At 30.8% G+C, this 19,160-nt stretch overlaps 2 protein-coding genes across 2 annotated transcripts; both read right to left on the bottom strand.

Moving 5' to 3' along the window:
- Positions 1-4,154: 4,154 nt before the first annotated feature.
- Positions 4,155-12,684, bottom strand: LOC106677398 (small ribosomal subunit protein uS5). The gene is made up of 6 exons (XM_014415315.3): positions 12,565-12,684; positions 9,649-9,883; positions 9,446-9,563; positions 9,211-9,374; positions 8,833-8,992; positions 4,155-4,378 (listed from the first exon to the last, which is right to left on the bottom strand). Exons 2-6 carry the CDS (start codon positions 9,877-9,879, stop codon positions 4,224-4,226), a joined length of 828 nt encoding a protein of 275 aa, XP_014270801.1. The 5' UTR covers positions 9,880-9,883; positions 12,565-12,684; the 3' UTR covers positions 4,155-4,223.
- A 2,648-nt stretch (positions 12,685-15,332) lies between these two features.
- Positions 15,333-17,534, bottom strand: LOC106677397 (phosphatidylinositol-3-phosphatase SAC1). Its single transcript, XM_014415314.2, has one exon. The coding sequence runs from the start codon at positions 17,337-17,339 to the stop codon at positions 15,552-15,554; it is 1,788 nt and encodes a 595-aa protein (XP_014270800.1). The 5' UTR covers positions 17,340-17,534; the 3' UTR covers positions 15,333-15,551.
- Between the last annotated feature and the right edge of the window lie 1,626 nt (positions 17,535-19,160).

Genomic DNA, 19,160 nt, shown 5'->3' with positions numbered 1-19,160 from the left:
CAACCTAATGTATTTAGGCAGCATAGATGAATAAAGTATTTCTCTCTCTCTCTCTTATCATTTAATCCGTATTGTATTTATATTTTTATCAATAAAGAGGATTTTGAAACTAAAAAAAACAAAAACATCGACACAATCAGTTCACCTAAAGAGGTCAGGCGGCAATAAACTGCAAGATCTTGTCCGAGAGGCACAGATCCGCCTGCAGCAACTTGTTCTTAAGAAGTGGGAGTCGGTTTCCAAGTAGCGGTAACCATGAATCAGGGGACTGACACAACTTGGATCTGGGAATTCGATGAGTCGATCGCTCTTTCCAAACTGCATCCGGCCTCGGGCAAGAACCGAGGACTAGAAAGGAAAAGGCTTCCGTCTATGATATCATAAGGGAATTTCATTCATCATCTGACACCAAGGGAAGGTGGATCTTGAGCGAAAATGATAAGGAATAAGTATCGGTACATTAATGACTTACTTCTAGAATTGGAAGTGTAATCGATCCTAATATATGACTTTCTTCTTAAAGGCTGTCTTACAAACGTTTCTCACCATTCCCCATCTTGTAAAATATACAATGCATATTAGCTTTTATATTTTTACTTTTCTAGTAGTTACATAGTTGTTGTTTTTTTTATCCATATTAGAATATTTATCATAAATTAAATGTTTCATAATGTAGGCTACTTGGGTATTTTATTTTCCCTATCACATTAGAAGCATATCCCAAGTTTAAATCTCATCAATCTCAGTTTAAATTCTGAAATGAGTTTTAACATTTCAATAAAAATCTCTATGATCTGAATCCATATTTTAGAAAATAAATCTTAACTTACAGGTGTGAAACTTATTAGTTGCTCTCTCTCCAATCAAACACAGAGATAAGAAATCACCAGTATTTATCTGAGGACTTGATTGCATTAATTTTTTCTTACCACCCTGTAGCCTCTCACCTTCTCTTATTAAATTAGAGTTCCAACAGAACAAACATCTCAACCAACAAATAAGCATTCATTTTTCACCCTCTAATTCCTACAGAAGAAAAAAGGTAATGTTTCCGTGGAATTATAATCATCAATTAATGCTTTTTTAGTGACCCATTTATTTTCAATTTTAGAGGTATCAGAGAAAAAAAATTTTTTCTAATGTTCCTGAACCTTAGGTTCACTTCAGAATTAAACATAATAGCAAATATATTTTAGTAGTTAATTTTCTTATTTTAGTTATATCAATATAACTTTTGACCCACTGGTATTAGTCAACTATGCGGTATCATTGTACATTCTTAGGATGTTAAAGCAACTTATTCGATAAAATGGACTCACCAGAAGTACCCACTTTATTTCATCCATTTTACACTTCACTATTTGCCCAAAAGGGCTTAAATGATTTTGTTTAAACTCGTAACATCAATGCAAACCTATATGGTTTTTAATATTTGCTGTCTTCTCTAAATTGAAATAGTAATAGGACCTAAAGGCAATTTTCAAATTGCTTCCGCTGTAGAACTTAATTTTGTTTATATGAAATGTAAAAGCATCTATCATTATTCGTAGAGATAACAAATAGATAAATATAAACTAGAGCAGGATTCAATAATTACAGATAGGAAGTATAAATACCATGCTGAGAAAGAAAGTATGATTACTAATAAATCAATATATATATAATTATCAGAAAGCCCGAGCTTTTAGAAATAATAATTTCTAATATTTCAAGTCATAAAAGGTAATGCAGAATAAGAAAAGTGGCATTAATAAACAGAGTTCACAGAAAATTGTTTTTCATGGTTGTTATGACAACAGTCAGTCATTACTTTTACTTCCCTATATATTAAATATCTATGGGGAAATATTATGACATAACTTGCAGTACCTAAAGCAGAAATTAATTTCTACTGAAAGTAGGATGCACATGCCACTTCAGATTTTTCTTATTTAGGTAATGTAGATATGAGAAAAGTGGCATTAATAGATTTCTTAGAAATTTTGTATCATATTTCCATGGTTGTTATGACAACAGTCAGTTATTACTTTCACTTCCCTATATATTAAATATATATAGGGAATTATTACGGCATAACTTGCAGTATCAAAAGCAGAAATTAATTCCAACTGAAAGTAGAATTTAGAAGATTTATATCTTGAAGACTTCAGATACGTACATTTATACTTCTTTTTGAAATATTGTAACACTCACTTAATCCAAACATAATCTAAATTAATGGGATATGTTATCATAGATTAATGGAACAGATTGTTTCAATGATAACAATGTTAAAAAAAAGTTTCAGTGAAAAAAAAAAATAGTGCAGTTCTACATGAAAATATTGACAATGCACTGTAGTTTGTTTTTTAACTTCTTATTTTCCATGGCAATATTTACATATTACTATGATCTTTTATTAGCAAACCTAAATGTAAAATTCAACTTTTTTTTTCAAACCCATTCAATAGAAAAAGAATAATTTTTTTTTTTTTTAAAAAGTCAACCCACAGCGAAGGTGATGTTTGCCTGGTTACCTACAGGTGGCCAACCTATTTTAACTATATGGGGGTCAAGTGTTACGTTTTGTGGGACCACCACTTAATGAAAAAAGTCAACACCCTCAGGCTGAATTCGAACCGGCGCCGCCCACAGATCTCAGAACGATTGATCTCTGCCTAACCAACTGGGCTATATACGGCCCTATTATAATAGTTTAAATTTAATTCTCATATAAAAAGTTCATTTAAAAAAAAATGTCTAAGCCAACCCAAATGATCTTGTGATCCACTTTGGAAATGCTTCATAATTGGGCAGGCCCCTTATATATATCCCCATATTAGTAGCTTTAGGCCTACTATAGACATTTTTTTTTTTTTTTACTGAGAAATTGAAACAAAGAGTTATTATTGTTTATTATTATTCTTACATGTAAAGATAATGGCATATTGTAAAAAATGAAATAGCTTTTTCACTTAATAATGCAACCTGTCATACTAGAAGTACCAAGAAGCACTTGTATCATGAGTTCACAGGATATAATTAAATTATTTAAGAAACTCATAACTTTAAACACATAAATGAAACAGGACATAACTGTAATTTATTCAGAAGAATATAATTTTTAAATCAAAGTTAATTTGTCCTTATAATTTCAACAGGTAATTTTGGAACATATGGATGCACAAATAAAGTAGTTTTTTTAGTACTGTGGTTTTTGCATACTTGGGCCATCATAAAATAAATGTTTTTTAAAAGTGTGATGAATCTCATGGACTAGAAAAATGTTCGAAGAGGGCTGCGGGTTGGCTATCCCTTGTCTAAGCATTAATAAGTGAATACACTTTCTGTTCTGAAATATGGCTCTAGTTTCGGATTGATGAAATTTCATAAAATTTTAGACTTTTTGTCCAATTAGATATATGACTATGTACCTCTTACATTAACCATGCAAGCCCATCAGGCCGATCTGGTATTAAATAAATAAAATAAAAAATAACATATATGACTGACTTAAGTTATGTGAACATTATCAAGGACTAACAACTTATTGATAGTGCTATGATAAAAATCTTAGTTTCATTATCATAACTTAAACAGAGCTTAACATTATTAACACATTAATTAACATCCAAGTACCTATTCTGTGTCAAAACTCTACATGATGAAGAAGCTATCTTTAATTATTATTATTAACTTAAAAATCATTATTAGCTTACATAATCGTCAGTCATTGATACTTACAAAAAAGAAAATTTAATTCAACATGTTCTTTTTTTGACACTACACAAAAGGTAGACAAATTGAATCCTATGAAAAAGAATAAATTTTAAAAATTTATTTTCTGCTGACTGGCCACAAATATATCAATTTGAAAAAGTTTCCACTTTGTTCTAGCTTTTGTTGAGTTAGTTGTACCAGTCAGGTAAGGTAATTAATAGCCAATCATTGCATTTTTCGTAAGAACACAACATGGGTGATTCCATGTTTCACTTTCACTATGGAGATTCAAAACAACTAGTATACAACTCAAATAACCAATCACTTGCCCAATTAAAATTAACTATAACTTAAAAATCATTTTACACCAACTGAAAAACATTTAAGTATATTTCTATTTTAAGAATTAGCACAGAATATTTTAAATATAGGGTTAAAAGAGGAATAAAAAACAATTTAAACCAATAAAACTTTAATAGGTTTATCAGTTTTATATAAGATCACATTATGAAGGCAACAACACTTCATTCAGCTGGAGCAGGAGCCCTGTTCTGAACATGATTCTTTGCAAGGTGATCTGCAAACTCAGCATAGGGTGCTTTTGTTAAAGGTACTTCACGCCAAAAATCAGGTGTCAAGTACGCATAAGTTTTCGCAATGGCTGCATATGTAGCTTTAGCTAGAAACAAAAATAAAAAACAATTAACATTGGATTATTAAAATTAAGAACATCACAGAGAAGGAATTAGTTATATATAGACAGATTAAGTTATCTTTTTAAAGTTTTTACACTGCTTACTTGATTTAAATATAGCATAAAAATAATAATTATACAAATATTAACACAACAATCAACTTAAGTAATTAAAAGTATTTTTCAGATAAATCGAATAAAAAAAAAAATTATAGAGGTATTATTTTAATTACCTATAAATAATTTTTTTTCTATTTATTTATTGCAATTTACAACTGTATTTACATGAAAACACAATAAGTAAATTTGATGTAATATAAAAATGGATTGATATAGGCATATAGAGAATCCTCCTATTGGTAGCACTATATAAATAATCTAAAATCAGTTTATGACAACTGAGCTCAGACTCTTTTAAACCATCCTAGGAAATCAATTCCTCTGGTGGAAACCGCAAAAGTTTAAATAAAAGTATCATCATCACTCAGTAGTCAGTAAGAAATTAAGCCTTAAGTATTTCTAGGGCTATTTAAGGGCTAATCAATTATATGAGCTCAGACGCTTTTAAACCATCATAGGAAATCGTTTCCTCTGGTGGAAACCGCAAAAGTTTAAATAACATCATCATCATTGCTCAAAATCCAACAAATGTATAAACCACTTATTTCTGACCACAAAAATAGATGTTCATTCTCAGTGGTTGTAAGTTTTTTTTAACAAAATAAAAAAGTACTTATCACTTATTAAAATATTACAACAGGTTCTTTTGACAGCTATGACAATTGAGTTCAATCTTTTAAACCATCCTAGGAAATCAATACCTCTCGTGGAAACCCCAAAAGTTTAAATAAAAGTATCATCATCACTCAGTAGTCAGTAAGAAATGAAGTCTTAAGTATTTCTAGAACTGTGAAGTCTAACCAGCAAGTTTTTTCTGCTTCTTATAAAAGTTTTTAAAGATAACAGTAAAATAAATGGATTCAAAATCAAAGAGAGTACAAATGGGAATAAAATAAAGATAAATATGAAGATTAAATAACAAATACATTTAATTTACAAATGTTGTCTTAGAACAGGGCCATTAGCCTGTTGCCTGTTCTGTCCAATCTAATTTATCAGTTTTACTGAATTTTAGTTGCAATTTTTTGGATTATACCCAACTTTTCTTCCTGCTGGATTTGGTCTGAGGAACCTTATTGGATCCAGTACACTCAAGTCAAAAACATAAAAATCTGTACCTAAGAGAACAGTTGATTAATATAATTGATGAGCTCAGACGCTTTTAAACCATCCTAGGAAATTGTTTCCTCTGGTGGAAACCGCAAAAGTTTAAATAACATCATCATCATTGCTCGAAATCCAACATATGTATAAACCACTTATTTCTGACCACATAAATAGATGGATGCTCATTCTCAGTGGTTGTAAGTTTTTTTTTTTAATAAAATCAAAAAGTACTTATCACTTATTAAAATATTACAACAGGTTCTTTTGACAGCTATGACAATTGAGTTCACTCTTTTAAACCATCCTATGAAATCAATACCTCTCGTGGAAACCCCAAAAGTCTAAACATAACTATCATCACAACTCATAAGTCCACAATTAATATAATTTGAAAAAAAAAAAAAAAAAAACCTGTCAGGTACATATAGCTAACATAATGACTACCAAGAACACTATAACTTCCTAGCTAGTTCAAATTAAAAAAAAGAAGTAAGTTAATTTCATGGACTATATTATTTTATTTTCTAATAACTTTATTTCCTGGAAATTGGCCCCTTTCCATAGACTTCTGTTGATTCCTATTTCAAGGTTAACGAATTTTGGTTTAAGAATGCAATCTTACTAAGGAGTCGTTGAAATATAGGCATACCAAGAAAATTACTTTTTCACATGGTATATCAAAAATCGGGATGTGGACTTAATGAAGCAACAGAAAAAAAAATTAACAATTTTCTTCATGAAATAATCCAATAAAACTGAGCTCAGACGCTTTTAAACCATCCTAGGAAATAATTCCTCTGGTGGAAACCGCAAAAGTTTAAATATAACTATCATCACAGCTCAGTAAACTTTGTTAAATAATATAAAAAAATTATTTAATTGAAAAAATAAGCATCAGTGTTAAATGTTAACAAAACATAATTAATAATGACATACAAATAATAGCCTCTATAGCTTTAAGAAGACTAAATCTTAGTAAACAAATATTTTTCACTTTCTACAAATTGAGTATTCAAAAATTAAAACTTAAATATTGATATTTTTGAAATCTTCTTTTTTTCAATTGAAAAATTTTCTTCTATGAATTGTAATTGTAAGAAAAAAAAATTATTTAAAGTATGGATTAAACATGTCCAATGGCTCATACAACTTCCAATTATCATACATAGAACAAATTACATAATACAATACAGTATAATCAAATGAAAGATCTCCTTCAAAGTGTAGTTCGTGTTAATATACAAATCACTTTGCTCTTTCAAGCTTTGATAACTATCTAAATATCAATGAAATAGTATATGGTCGGCCAATGGGGTGGGGGGGGACAAGGAGATATTTTTTTTTAATACCTTGATCAATAAAGCATTATTTGAATCCATACGAAACATCTGAAGGAGGTTAATAAGAAATAGATACTAGAACATGACTGAACACAGACAATTTTAAACCATCCTACAAAATCAACTCCTCACATAGAAACAACAGAAGTTTAAACATGAATATAATCGTTGCTCAATTTTGTTTTCCGAAAGGCAACATAATTAACATGAATATCAAGATCAAATAATAAATATACTTCATTCAAAAGATATTAATGGAAGCAGTACAATTTAGTTAAAAATCAAAAGGCTTACACCCAAGAGAAAAGTTGGTGAGTATAATTGAGCTCAGACACTTTTAAACCATCTTAGGAAATCATTTCCTCTGGTGGAAACCGCAAAAGTTTATATCAAATTATCATCACAGCTCAAGATGACAAGTAAACAAAGTAAATAAATCACCTATTTCTAACCATAAGTATAAACCATAGTTGTAAGAATTTGAAGTAAAATAAAAACAAAATATATTTTTATTTCTTATAATATTTTAATTTATATTTGTTGAAGAACCTTAAAAACAAGAAAAAAAAAAATGCCTGGGATATACCTAGGTCAGTATAGCTTACTCAGCATTTATATTTTATTTATTTCATTTCATTTCTTTTTGATACCCCTATTTTCATCTTCAAAAGTTTCTTAATTTTGATATTATATTTTTGTGGTTTGTATATTTGTATTAAGTAGGTAATGATCTATACTTCAAGGTAAATGATTTGTCATTGAGGATAAAACCATAAGATGAACATTTATTACAACATAGGTGTAGCCAGGAAAAGTTTTTGTAAGGGTTAGCAAAAGTGGTTGATGAAATCTATATTAGACCATCACTACACTAATTTTCTTACAAATATTCTCTCACTTTGGGCGAAATCAAATAAACCTTTTTCAGAATATAGGGGTTTCAAAAAAAATATGTTTGGACATGCTTATGCATAAGAGGATGTAAATTGCTAAAACTTTTACAAGACTAATTTGGTCTAGATCAAGCGAGCTGTTGGGAATATAGATGTGATATGAGGAAAATACAGTTGCACATGCATAAGCAAAAGTAGAGGACTAAATTTGATAAAATCTATATAGAATAACAGTTCAATCAATTATACCCAAACAACACAAATTTCACAATAGACAAATAGAGAACCAAATACTAATGTAAAAAAAATTAATTGTATACACTCCCAAATTTTATGATTACGATTTTTTTTTTTTTAATGCTGAAACAAAACCATTGTTAGTTATTGGCAGAAAGTACTGATAGTAATTAAAAAAAGAATAGAAAAAGTTGTGGTTTATACAATCATTAAATACAAATAACTATCACGGTACAAGAGAAAAAGTGATGAACAAACTAATGGGTCCCGGTCCCTGCACTATAAATAAAGACAAACAGGGTGTAGTCAGTGAATGCATTAGAGAAAACTATAACAATGTAAGACAACGTGGCTACTATAACGAGCCAATAAACAATACATGATCATTGGCACTTAAATAGAACTGAGCTCAGACGCTTTTAAACCATCTTAGGAAATTAATTCCTCTGGTGGAAACCGCAAAAGTTTTAATATATTATCATCATCGCTCAGAGTGTTCCATTTGGAAAATAAAGAGATAATGAATCATCTATTTCTTTTCTTATTTTTAGATCCCCTGAATAAAAACAAGTGACTAAAAATATCTTGATTGTATCATTCCCTAGCAATTCAATGTCATACAACCTATTCACTTAAAGAGACAAAAACTTAATTTGTCATGTAATGTTCCCCAAATATACTGGTCTTGTTTGTTTATAATGTCAAGCACATATAATAAAATAAAGCATTGAACAAGACCTACCAAAGTTTCCAAGAGTACCAGTTGATCCCCTAGCAGAAGTATAACAATCTTCAATACCTGCCATCTGTAAAAGCTTCTTAGGTACAGGAGCACCGACAATACCAGTACCTCTGGGTGCTGGGATAAGACGCACTTGTACACTACCGCACTTCCCTGTAACCTGGACAAACAATACTAAAATTACTAACAATCCAAATATAACTAATTAACAATATAGTCCTTATCATTTACGAAGGCTTTTCAGATAGTAGTGCATATATTTTAATCACTTAAAATTCTCATACAAAAATAAAAAGTGGGTTGAGTTTTTCATCATTAAAGCCATAAAAATGTTGGACCTGTAAGGTTCATACAGATAAAAATTATAAGAACATTTACCTTGCAAGGAACGGTATGAGGCTTTCCGATCTTGTTACCCCAGTAGCCACGCCTGACTGGAACCACAGAGAGCTTAGCAAGGATGATAGCACCACGGATAGCAGTAGCTACTTCCTTGGAACATTTCACACCCAAGCCAATATGTCCATTGTTGTCACCAATAGCTGTTACATCATTAATAATCAATAATATATTAAATAAAAACAAACTAAACTATCATTCAAAAGATACTAACCTACAAAAGCCTTAAACCTTGTTCTCTGTCCAGCTCTAGTCTGTTTTTGAACTGGCATGATCTTAAGAACTTCATCTTTTAAAACAGGTCCAATGAAAAAGTCTATTATTTCAAACTCCTAAAACAATTAACAATTAATTCAACACAAATCAAGATAAAAACAAATTACGGAATTATTCTTTAAATAAACAGTTTATTCAAACCTTAATGGGTAGAGAGAATAAATATATATCTTCCAGGGTTCTAATCTTTCCATCCCTGACCAGACGACCAAGCTTTGTTACTGGAACCCATTCCTTCTCTCCTTCCTTGCCACGTCCTCTACCTCTGCCACGCCCACGCCCTCGTCCACGTGGTCCACCACGTCCACCTCCACGACCACCAAAACCACCTCTGAAGCCTCCTCGGCCACCGGCTGGAGCTACATCCGCCATATTTCTATAAAAATGATTAATAAATAGAAAAATAATTAGATAAATTAATATAAGTAGAGAATAATTAAATAAAACACCATAAAGACAGTTAAACCTTAGTTCCATTTTTCCCCTACATATTAACATGTTTGGAAGTCAAGTTATAAACACTTAATTTTTTAATCAAAGACATTAACCAAAATAAGGTATGTTAATTCTTGATGCTTGTAAGTTTGAAATATCTTTAGAAAAGAAAATCAGACCTTAAAATGCATGAGGTTATAGGATCAAGACCAAATTTTGTGACACAGTGTCATATTAACCAAGATATCTACCTAATCCACCAGAGAAATGTCACTGCTTACAGAGACTTTTAAGAAATATTGAAAGTACTATAATTACCATCTTCTTATTATTCTTGTCTGGGTTAGAGCACCACTGTCTCAGAAAATTTTTTATTCTGTAATATCAACCTTGTTGGGTTGGGAGAACCCTCCTGGGACATATACAGTCTCAGTAAAGATGATAGCTTTCATTGGAGCATAAACTAAACAGTTAACAGATGATCCTGACAAACCACTTGCTCACAAAACTATTGGTCGAGAATAGAGGTCTGTGGCCTAAAGGTGAGACTGTGAGTCTTAGTGTAGACCATGGTCGGGTTCTGGCAACACATATTTTTATGAAACTTTATTGCTAGAATATTTTAATATTTTCAATGGGAGACTCTCCTTAAACCCAAACTGAGAGAGGGTTTTAATATCTGGCTTAGTGGTCCACATGTTTCTTTGGGTTGGGAACCACTAGTATAGAAACTGTATTTCCCTACTGAGTACTGATTCCAAAGGTCAAGAAAATATTTTTTATTGACTAACTAAAATATTTAAATCATAATTCTACTATATTCATTGGATATGCTATTGCAAATTTTACAAGAATATCACAGTAAGTCAACTTCTGAAAATATTTCAAGTGTATAGAAATAATAATATTTGAAGATCTAAGAAAAAGATAAGTGCAACATCAAGTACTACTCAAGCAGAATTACATTATCTTAGTTAAGATATTATTCAAGAATCAGAAAATTATTAGTAGAAGTCGATGTTAAACACGGTACTACTGCTACTTATAAAGTATAACAAAAGTACAATGCTTTCTATGTGTTAACCGAAAGTGAAAAGATTAAGAACACTGAAGTCAAATATAATTTATTTCAAGCATTAAATTGAAGCTAAAAACATTAAAGTTCAATATACTTTAACAAATGTAATAACAGGGGGAATTTTTATGAAACCACTGAACAAATTGTGCCATAAATATGTAGTTAAGATTGTAATTGAAATTATCGTGTATTTATATCTGATTTTGTATTTGCTTTATTGATGCAAAATCATGGAATGGGAGAGAGAGGGTGTAAAAATATAAACGATACGTACAATTGAGGCACTTGATCCTAAAGCATGATATCTAACATTCTTTGTGAATTGTTTATAGCATCACCAGCTTTTCAAAGGGTGGTTTTATAAATTGAGGTGTTCAGTCATATGTTTTTTTAAGAATCAAAGTTTTAGACATAACTGACTTTATTAAAGCTGATTTCATAAATTGAATCCTATTCAAATGTAAAAAATTATAATTAACGAACCTTTTAACATTGGAAAATTGTTTATATTGTCAGTTACCATGTTTTGCAATAAAATGCCTTAAATATTAATAGAATCTTAAGGAAGTTTGTTTTTTAAAGAAAAGATGTTAATACTAAGCTATGGTGAGTGACCCCATTTAAACGTTAAACATCATTAACATTGTAAAACTTTTCATTTAGTCAGTTACCATGTTTTATGACCAGACATCTCAAGTGTTAAAGATTCTTTAGGAAGTTTGATAATTAGGAAGAATTTTTAATGTTAAGCTGTGACTCCAGTTGAAATATAAAATATTGTTATTAACATTTTAACAAAGTAAAATATATAATTTTACTAGTTGCAATGCTTTATGAATGAACGCCTCAATTATTTATTTATTCAATTCACTGTGGCAATAATATTGTTATTGATTTAAGACTGTAACTAGGAGGTTATATAGTTCTCTACTAAAAGCACATGTAGCATATGGATCAAAAAACTTTAATCCTGACCTGTTTTACTACCTTTATCAAACATATCCTCAATATTATAATTTAAAAAATAATAAAGAATTATTAATAATAATTAGGAAGTTTGTTTTTTAAATAGAATAGTTTTGATATAAAGCTTTCACTTCAGTTGAATTGTAAAATATTGTAATTAACATACATTTTTATTTTATTTGTCACCATGCATTATGAATGAATCAATTATTTATTTAATCCACCCTGGCTACAAAAATTTTATTGATTTAAGTCTATAACTAGATTTTATCGAATACAAAAACTATTTTGGAGCAAAACATCAATTTTGAGAAGTATCAAAGATTAAAAAATTACATAAAGACAAGTAAAAATCTGGAAAAGAGGGATTTAAGGAGGTAGTGCTCGAGTTGAAATACAAAGAAAATGCTGAACACAACACGTGGCTGAAACGTGTAACGTGTTCGCATTAACAAACTATTTGTAATAAAAACATGTTGGTGATATTGATTTTCTGTAAAAGTATAAACGGATGAACCACACTACTAAAATATCTCAATACCAATTTCATAAAGATAGAAAATATTTACGATTCTTACCTTCTCCTCAAGCAACAACAGAGGAACTGAGAAACGTGGCCCAAAGAGGCCTTGAATCCTAGTAAAGAAAGGAGGAATTCAGGGGTAGTAATCGGAAACAGTCGAAAACGCCCGATCTCTCCCGATCCCAATTGCCCATCATGAATTTCATTTTGGGTGGTTCATCTACTAACCTTACTTTACTCTGTCCCGGTGGTTCACAAAATTATTTCGGCACTCTTTTTGGACTAAAACATTTTCGCGACATCTTTGTTATGCTTAAAAAAACTTTGCGGCATCATTGACGAACAGAAATAAAATATAAACATTAGTTTAGTCACACAAAGGTGTACTATTAATATAAGTAATAAGGATGCAGAGTAATTTATGAAAGTACAGCCCTCTAAACATTCATTTAGCAATGATGAGTAGATAGCTGACTGTGGATTATATAAGATCACTGGACGCACACCTAATCCTCATATTCTAAAATTATTAATACTGGAGATTTTTAACTAATAAATATCTTGGTGCAAAAAATAATCTCGATAAGTATCGAAAAATAAAAAGATAGAAAAAATTGATTGAAGGGGATAGTGCTATGAAATACGAAGATGCAGAATACAACACGTGGCAGATGTGTAACGTATAGTCTTCGAATTAACCGACTATTTACAATAAAAACTAGTCGTTAGATACATTAATGTTCTGTAAAAGTATAGATAGACGAGATACACAGATCTAAAATAACTAAATACTAATTTAAAATAGTTACAATACCATAAACATAAACAATTCTTACCTTCACCTCAAGCAACTACGGAGGGACTGAGAAACGTTGCCCAAGGAAGCGTTGGAATTTAGGGGTTGTAATCGGAAACAGTCGAAAACACCCGATCTCGCCCGATCACAATAGCCTATCCAAAATTTCGGTTTGGAAGGGGTCATCCACAAACTTGTCTATTCTACCCCCAGTGGCTCCCAAAATTACTTTTCACCTTTTTTGGGGTAAAAAAATTTCGCGTCTATTAAAAATCATTGACGAGCAAAAAATGTAAATAAATTGTGCCGCAATTGTCCTTGTATGTAGGAAAATAAGAAAAAATAGCGCAAAGTAAATGCTGGAATGCACTGTATATTTGCTAATTTAGTTCTAATTTATTTTATTTTAATAATTTCAGCAAGTAGCATTCGCTTGCGGCATTCCTGTCACCCACTGTAAGCTCGCTGCTTAACCCAATTTGTTCGTTATGTAACAAATAAAGAAGAAAGAAACGTAAACATAATATTTTCTACGCTAATTTGTATTGTTTATTAGACTTTGCGAAACCGCCTACCTACTCCTAGAGCTTCCTCACTATTCGTTTATTCTTTCTCTGTAAAGGATCTTTTTTGGGTATATTTCAATTGGGTACCTAATTGATATATTTCACTAATAACACTGATTTATTTATATTGATATATTTTTATATTTCACGGTTAATTGCTAATTTTTTATTTAACTTAAATAATCTTTTCCCTTTAACCTGTTATTTTTAAATGGTTTTCTCATACAAAGAACATATCTGGAATTCACAGGAATGAGGTTTTAACGAATATCGATTTCATTACAATGAAATCGATGGTTTTAATGATAATTTCGTGTTTTTAGACCACGAAAAATAATTTTGATTAAAAGAAATTAATATTTTATTCAATATATATCATATACACAGTTGTGAAGAGTTTAATAAAAACAAGAAATAGTCGATGAGATACATACTTTAGATGGAATATTCGATCATCACTATAATTTACGTTTTTGTAATAACCACCCATATACATATTTATGCTTCCTAGAAACATTTCGTGATATTTTTATCAATTTTATTTTACATATTTTACTAATTGAATAAACAAGTTTTTGACAAAAGGTTGAATTTATAGGGTATGAAGTACCATTTATATGAATTTTTATTACCTACCACCGATCTCTTATATCTAACCTGTATTTATATATAGTATATATATGTATATAATATATTATATATAGTATATATATATTATATATAGAATATATATGTATATATAGCCTGTGTTTTCTTTCATTTTGCCAATATTTATTGTGTTTATTTTAATAATGTAAATCGAATGTAATAGCCAACAAAAGTAAAAAAAACATGGATACCGACGTTTTTTTACTTCCTTTGTTTACCAAGCAATGTACAAATTTGGATTTGTGGCAAATGGCAAACGGGATTAAATATCACTCCGGACTTCTTGTCTGTACAAAGCGTTTTCATGAAAATAAGTAATTATTGTTCGGTTTCTAGTTTGTACCTGCCCAACTGATAGCATATATACCTTTAAATATCTCTGAACTTATGAGGTGTTTTAATGTTCATAAATAATTTTAATGAATTTTAATAAAAATAAAAATTTTGCCAAAAACAATAATTTTAGGTTTGATCAATGAATGCAGCTTTCGTCTCCACTGTAGCCCGTTATAAAAAAAGAAGTTTAGATTCAGTTAGAATCCCTTCTAATAAAAATAGCGTTCATGTCTGCAACGTTTTGTTCGGGTGTATATAAACCATCTACCATGAATAAACTAGTAATTTAGAATAAACCTAAATTCACAAAGTATTTAAAAAATAAATATCCCCTTTCTCAAAATACCAATGTGAGTGATATTTTATTTATTGAAAATCCCCCACCACATTAAAGTTGACATTCTAATACCATACATTAATTAATTGATTAACAATCAGGGAGATGATAACAGTGGTATTTAAGATTAACTCAAAGAATATTCAAAAGACAATTTATTAAAGTTATTTTTATACGTTCACTAATCTATTCTGAGTCACTGAAAATAACACAATTAGTCGCTAAAGTTTTGAGGCTTTATACAAAAACTAAGAGGCCAAAAAACTCTATGTCTGTCACATATAATAGACCGGCGAACTTCTTTTTTTTTTTCTTTTTTTTTTCAACAAGAAACATACCTACTTCACTTTCCAAATTGCTTAACTAGATGGTGACCTAAGAGGGCACAGTTTCGGCCAATCTACATAATGTGAACCATTGTAAAAGATGGCTATAAGAGTTATTGCTGATATGGAGAACCAGAAAATGAGGGAGAGGAGAGTGCGTGTAGTGTATCCGTTTGCTGTAATCAGGTTTGCAAAGAACATGACTATAGCTATAAGGAAGATGAGTGGAAAAGCTAAATATTTGAAATCCCTTCTAACATCTAGAGGACTTTTGGTGAGTACTCCTTCTTCTGAAGAGACCCTATAATGGCCAAGCAAAAGATCCAGTGCATCCTTACGAAAACCATCCTGGAAATTATTTTTGTAATATCGTACAAGGAGGTTTATCTCATCTCGTATTATTCCGACCCTGGTTCTTTCCCCTGTTCTAGTATAATCTGTTTTTAATGCCCCTGTACCGGCATATTGGATTGATAATAGATCTCCATGGTCACACCATAGTGCATTGTATGTGTTTTCAAGATAAACTTGATCCTCGACTGTTTGTCCTTCCTCTAATATTGCTAGTCTCTGTAAAATATGCGTAAGATTGGCCTTCGCCAACAAAGATTGGACTACATTGGTCCTGTCCTGTGAGCCAATACAATTTGTCCTGAATACACCTTGCTGCTGGGATAAAATTTTTCCATCTCCAGCAATCATCGCCACAGACATCTGTTCTAAATCATAAGCCAAGCGATCTATGAGAATCTTCAATCTGTCATAACGCAGCTTAGAGCATTCTTTGTGAAAGTCAAATGATTCGTATTTCAAATCAGTATTCTTTGATTCATTCACTAACATCCTATAGAACTCTTCCAGCTTGCCCTCAGAGCCAGACTGGTCAACTAAATTCACTATAACTTGTTTTCCATAGTCCATCAGTTGTTTTTTAAAGTGCTTACTGAAGGCAGCAGTATGATTTTCCTCTTGGATTATAGTAGGTCGTGGTTTCAGTTTCAGATTAGGGTATTGCTGCCAAAAAAATGGCATAGAACCTCGTGTCTGGACAAAACTAACTCGTTCAGATTCAGTTTCAACGATCTGTTCAGTCTCAATAAAGTTTGCTACGTTTCCATTCGAGTCAATTCCTCTAGTAAATAGTCTAGTTCCAGCTCTTTCCTTTGATCTCCTGGATACTATGATGAGACTGAAAGGTTTGCCGTTTATAACGATTGATGTAATCGAAACATAACCATGAATGATTGGAAGACAGAATCTAGAGACACTTGAGTTCTTACCTAGGTCAGATAAAAGATATTCATTCCAAACAAAGTTCTGCTCTGCTCTTCGGTATATAGGAGTATTAAAGAAGTCGGGTGGCATACTATGTAATCTCTGAACAGTGTGAGAAAGGTCATATGAATAAGAAAAGTAAAAGTGGGGCGTAGCAAGAATGGATTCCAGCATAGAAATATACTCCTTTTCTATCTTTTTCTGCTTATCATTCAGGTGATTAATACTTTGAGAAAAACATATAACCTCAGCGGAGTCCATCTGAAAAACTTCTCTTTTCCATATAACACCAATTTTGGTTCTGCCAGTCACTACAACCAGATACTGGCCAGCTAGTAATCTCATGATACCAAGAATACCATAAATAATTTTTTTCTCTGCAATAGATTGTTTTTCTCCATTGCTTCCTGTAATATTTGATATTGTTATATTTTCGGTAACCCTATCTATTATAAGGCAGTTTTTAGTATCTTGAACTGGCTCGATGTAAAACTTTTCGGATGTAAGAGTAAGAAACATTTCACTATAAACATTGTTTTCAGACATTAATTTGGAAGGGCTAAACACGCTAAAAACTCTGTTAAAATGTTAAACTCTCTTGTCACCACTTTGCTATAATAATGAAAGAAAGTAAGATTTATATAAAGAAAAACGACAATTAATAGTAAATAGACTGATGGTCTATTGAAATTGATTAAATCAAAGTAGTAATAACTTAACGAATAAAACTAGGAATGGGTTGTTCACGAACGAACTAGTTGAGCAAAAAGAATTGTTTGGATCCAAAGAGTGGCATAACCCTACAAAGCAAAAGTTAAGTCTGAATTCTATGCCCACGAAAGGAAGGTTACGTTAAGGTTAATAAATAAGGCTCGCCTTTTTGCTTGGATCAGGTTCAACTTTTAATCTTGGAGGTAGAAGTATGGAGAGGTAAAGTTGTTAGGAAAAGTGAAGTCAAAAGGTGAGCCTTATGATGAACTCCAGAGACATGGAAAATGAGTTGGAGCAAATCACTGGCTGCTTTCTGTTTTAGTTTAGATTACATTAGCGAATATTCCTATTTAACTCCACGTAAACCTGAGCTTCCAGGGTTTAGTCACCTCACCTCTTGTCGCTCCACTTTCTCTTTGAAGGAGAGTGTGGTATACCACCCTCCTGCTTTTAGTGAACTGACGATCCTTAATCTCACCCATCCAATTATTATCAATACAAACGTATAGGATAAAAAGAATCGATACATGTCAGTAGCAGTTGGTAGGTATTGATCCCACGAATATCGGCCGAATGTTGTGGATCAGAGAGGGTTTTATGCCTACAGCAAACAAACCTTAGAACCAAGGAAGCAACATGGTTGTTCCTTGATCTGATGCAATGTTGCCATTAATAGTGATGCTTTATTCGTCAATATTTATAAATTGTTGAGTTTATAAACAAACAATTATTAACCACAAATAAATAATAAAACTTATTTCCTACAACACTGAAGTCTAAAAAACAAATCATAGGTCCGAATAAAGTTAATATTGAATCATATGCGAAGTATGGATAATGGCATTGCAAGTTTAGGAAGGGAAGTATCGTTACAAAAAAAAAATTGGCACTATTTCTTAGGTATGTATATGTATTTCTTATGTACGGACACCACCGAGTATCGGAAATTTCGATACGTACTTATTCTTAGGAACTAAAGGAAACAGTTCTCCTATGTCCTTTTTATTGGTGGACCTACACCATTACCTCTTGCCACAAATCCAAGACATGTTCAAATGCTTCATGAAAAAAGGAATCAACAAACGCCTGTATCCATACACTTGTTTATATAAAAAAGATTTATATATTTTTAAACTAATTATATCCAAAAATATCAAATAACTTGGAACTAGAAAAATATAAATAAATTAGTTAAACATAAAAAATGAAAAATAAAAAGGAGGAAAGAAAATCAATAATGAAAGAGTTAATAAAACCTCTCAAATTATTATTCATTAAAAAAAACTTTCTCTTACTACTTAATAAATGATTTAAATTTTTCAATACAAACTAATTACTCCTATTTAATTTATTATTAACCGTTTGATTAAAAACCAAAAAAGAAAAAAGTATTATTCAAATAGAAAAAAAATAATGGTACATCTTGTTTGTTAATTTATTCATGAGAAATAAGTGAACGGTGAATTAAAATCACTTATGCACTTAAATGTAATTTTTTACTATTTTAATTGTTATAATCTTCTTGGAATAGTTTAATGCATAATTCATTTTCTTGAATTTCAAGTATTTTTAAGTTGATGTTCACCATTTTTTGAATTTTTTTATATTAAAAATTTCTGTTTCCATTACATATTCATGTATAAATATCACTTATTT

This window comes from Halyomorpha halys, unplaced genomic scaffold (assembly GCF_000696795.3).
Source record: "Halyomorpha halys isolate HHAL.00 unplaced genomic scaffold, Hhal_1.1 Scaffold98.1, whole genome shotgun sequence".
Taxonomy (NCBI): Eukaryota; Metazoa; Arthropoda; class Insecta; order Hemiptera; family Pentatomidae; genus Halyomorpha; species Halyomorpha halys.
The sequence above is the reverse complement of the archived record's forward strand: the minus strand, read 5'-3'. Positions and strand labels throughout refer to the sequence as shown.

Coding starts and splice junctions, on each gene's coding strand:
- LOC106677398 (XM_014415315.3), bottom strand. CDS start 9,879: ATGGCGGATGTAGCTCCAGCCGGTGGCCGAGGAGGCTTCAGAGGTGGT. Junction 9,564..9,648: donor TATTCTCTCTACCCATTAAG/GTTTGAATAAAC, acceptor TAATTGTTTTAG/GAGTTTGAAATAATAGACTT. Junction 4,379..8,832: donor TGGTACTCTTGGAAACTTTG/GTAGGTCTTGTT, acceptor TTTTGTTTCTAG/CTAAAGCTACATATGCAGCC.
- LOC106677397 (XM_014415314.2), bottom strand. CDS start 17,339: ATGTCTGAAAACAATGTTTATAGTGAAATGTTTCTTACTCTTACATCC.